Source organism: Sinocyclocheilus grahami, unplaced genomic scaffold, assembly GCF_001515645.1.
Source record: "Sinocyclocheilus grahami isolate Dianchi unplaced genomic scaffold, SAMN03320097.WGS_v1.1 scaffold1468.1, whole genome shotgun sequence".
NCBI lineage: Eukaryota > Metazoa > Chordata > Actinopteri > Cypriniformes > Cyprinidae > Sinocyclocheilus > Sinocyclocheilus grahami.
In genome coordinates, this window is record NW_015506647.1 from 218,138 (window position 1) to 221,527 (window position 3,390).

At 35.6% G+C, this 3,390-nt stretch overlaps 1 protein-coding gene across 1 annotated transcript in view; it reads right to left on the reverse strand.

Moving 5' to 3' along the window:
* Positions 1-1,690: 1,690 nt before the first annotated feature.
* The window catches only part of LOC107570507 (IQ motif and SEC7 domain-containing protein 1-like), a gene marked incomplete at its 5' end in the record, with an annotated part of 26,088 nt that continues 24,388 nt past the window's right edge, over positions 1,691-3,390 (reverse strand). The window contains one exon of the mRNA XM_016256736.1: positions 1,691-1,703. Within this exon, the coding sequence (XP_016112222.1) occupies positions 1,691-1,703 (13 nt within the window). The remainder of the gene's footprint in view (positions 1,704-3,390) is intronic.

Below are 3,390 nucleotides of genomic sequence, written 5' to 3' on the forward strand. Positions count from 1 at the left end.
TCCGTCACACGCTTGAAGTATTCAGCCAATCACAACGCACTGAATAGCTGGCCAATCAGAGCACACCTCGCAGATCGATGAGCTTTGTAAAAATCGACATGTTTCAGAGAGGCGTTTTTTAAACCTTAAAGGGTTAGTTCACCCAAAAATGAAAATTGGCTTGTGTTTTACTCACCCTCGAAGCATCCTGGGTGTATATGACTTTCTTCTTTTAGACGAATCCAGTCGGAGCTATATAAAAAATTGTCCTTGCTATTCCAAGCTCTATCATTGCAGTCAGCGGGTGTTGCAGCCGAACAGTCCACAAGTCGTCAAATAAAGCGTACGCATTCATAATAAAACGTTCTTCACACGGCTCCGGGGGGTGAATAAAGGCCTTCTGTAGTGAATTCATGCGTTTTTTAAAGAAAAATGTCCATATTTCAAACCTAATAAACACTTTTCTCTCACTTCTGCTGACTGTCATACACTGAAGCAGTGCCGGCGGATGACGTAGCACGTCGGCGTTGGGTGATTAGTGACGAATGCGGAGAGACAACAAAACAAAACGCCGGTCACGAATTAAAAGTACAAACCGAAGATATGCAAAGAAAAATGTCGGAGGATTTCGATATAAGCCAAGAGGAGACTGGTTTTCCTTTGCTAAAGTAAGGAAACTTTGCTTCCTTTGCTCCTATAAACAAACTCATGAGACTAGCATATCTCAAGAGGCGCGCGCGCTGCGCATACGTCATACGCCTTCTGTCGGAACGCCTTGGAACGACATGAGGGTGAGTAATTAATGACAGAATTTTCATTTTTGGGTGAACTAACCCTTTAAGTCTTTAATGATTAATTTCAACGAATACATTGGGTTGGATCAGATCAGATCAAATTAAGCTTGGAATTTCACTCCTTTTTCTATCAATTAGGCAGTGTGTTATTTCTGTTTATATAAACAATCATTACTTTCATGGTCATTAATGTATTATTTAATTTTAAGCATAGTTTTAAACATATAAAGTTTTAATATATATCCATATGTAAATATAATAAAATTTTACATTAAATTGTTTAAAATATGAATAGTAATTAGGTTTTGCAAACAAGATAAAATGTACTATACCGTTTTGATATATATGTAGAGAAATAGACCATCTAACCATCTCCAAGTTAAAACAATATATAAAAATATAATTAAAATAATAATAATAAATAAATAAAATACATAAACATCATTAAACAACAGAACAATTGAATGTTCAATAGAACACTGAGTTGCTTTGTTCGGCAAAGCTATTTTCTCATTACACAATGATTTGAGTGAGCAATACTTCTTGACCAGTTCAAGAGCTTAAATAAACTCCCTTGCTGGTCCAGGGATTTTGATGGTGAGTCAGAATTAATATATGTATCAACTCTTACAGGGATAGTTAACCCAGATATGAAAATCTCTCATCGTTTACTCAACTCATGTTGTCACCATTTACTTTCATTTTGGAAAAAGATGCAATGAAAGTGAATGGTGATTGAGGCTGTCGTTTCCTCGAAATCTGTTTTGTGTTCCACATAAGAAAGTCATACAGATATGGAGAAACATATGGGTGAGTAAATTAATTTTAATTTTGGGGTTAATTATTCCCCTTAAAGATTATGTACTGTAGTTTAAAATGATAGATTTATACATTAAAAAAATTATATTTATATGATCTTAATCAAAATACCTGAAATAAGACAAACAGAACAATGAGTTGTGTCAAGACACATTATGTATTTTTACTCATATTAGGCAATAAATATTCACATCTCTCTGAATTTGCTTAATTTCATATATTATCTGTACACAAATAAGATGACTTCATATACCTTTTTTTCAAAATTACACTTCAATCTGCTTTGACATACACACTTGTACAAGTTTACAGATAAAATTAATTTTCTTGGATCAAAATAAATATGCAATCATCATCATCTACACTTAATGCCCCCCCCCCACACACTCATACATACACCTTTGACACTTCCCATTCCACTGCCAATATTAAATCATACTACGACAGTCTATGTACAGTTTGTTACAGAGCTCAGTAAATACAGACATACTCATGCAATAAAATTCACAGCGGGAAGATGGACAGTTAATCAAAAAGATTATGGGAATCATTAAATAAAGTAAATGCAAAGTTATGATTTTCTAATCTTTATATTCTCTCTCATCGGTATCTTGCTGTGTGTATGTAACCATATGTAACTGGATCCCCATTTTCACTTATACTGTGCTATTATTTAGTGTGGAATGCTGATCATATGTAATTAGCACATTCAGGAGCACATAGAAAGAGATGGCGTTTTGAAAGGGTAGCAAAAGAACATAAATATCTTGCACACAATAACTGAGCATCACATCAAGACAAATAATACTGAGCATCTGCATTAAGCCCAGTCCAGAAATATATAACAGCACTTGAGATCATATTATGCATCCACACAAACAAAAACTTCAAGCAGTACTTACACTAGGGCCTTACTTAAAGGGGTCATATGATGCGATTTCAATTTTTCCTTTCTCTTTGAAGCGTTACAATCTCTTGGTGCATTAAGAAGATCTGTAAAGTTGCAAAGACTAAAGTCTCACACACTCACTAGTCCATGCATAGCACTGCAAACATATGCACAAACCACATTCAAAGCAATAAAATGCACAACAAAACCATAAGATGATAAAGACATAATAAAGGCCTTCCATTTTTTGACATTTTATCATGCTTTAATTCTGGGTCAATGAGATGTCTTCCAGTCCTTATGTCCCGAATGACTGCAGATCTTCACATGCAGTCTCGATGACTGATTATTGATTCATCGCCTCGGTCATGTGTACATTAACATTCCACAGGCCACACATGGTCACACAAGATGCACACACATGGCTCTGTGTCTATGGTTAGGACACATGCAAGATGGCACCGTGTTTTGTGTGGGAATTCCAGGCAGACATGCATGTGTTTCAGGATTGGGGACTAAAGCTAAAGATACAGACCTCTGCTTCACTCAGACTTACTTCCATTGTACTGTCAAGGGAACCAACGCTGTTTCTGCGCCCACGTTTCCCTGTTACCCAGTTAGCAGATGTCAGTCACAACTGTATTGCGTGTATGTGTGTGAGTGAGTGTAATGGCAGTCAGTGTTAATAGAATCGCACTTTCTTGTCGGCGTCTGCAAATGTTGAGAATATTTTTGAAACCCCAAAATCTCACCCAAAAATTTAAATTTTGCTTAAAATAAACCCAGTATGTGATTTTTTCTTTAATATATATATATATATAGTTTCTTTTTCACAATTGCATAATTGCCCCTAATGTAGTGGTTTTCAGTTATCATAAGTAAATTGGTTGCCATTAACAGCACCTCAGC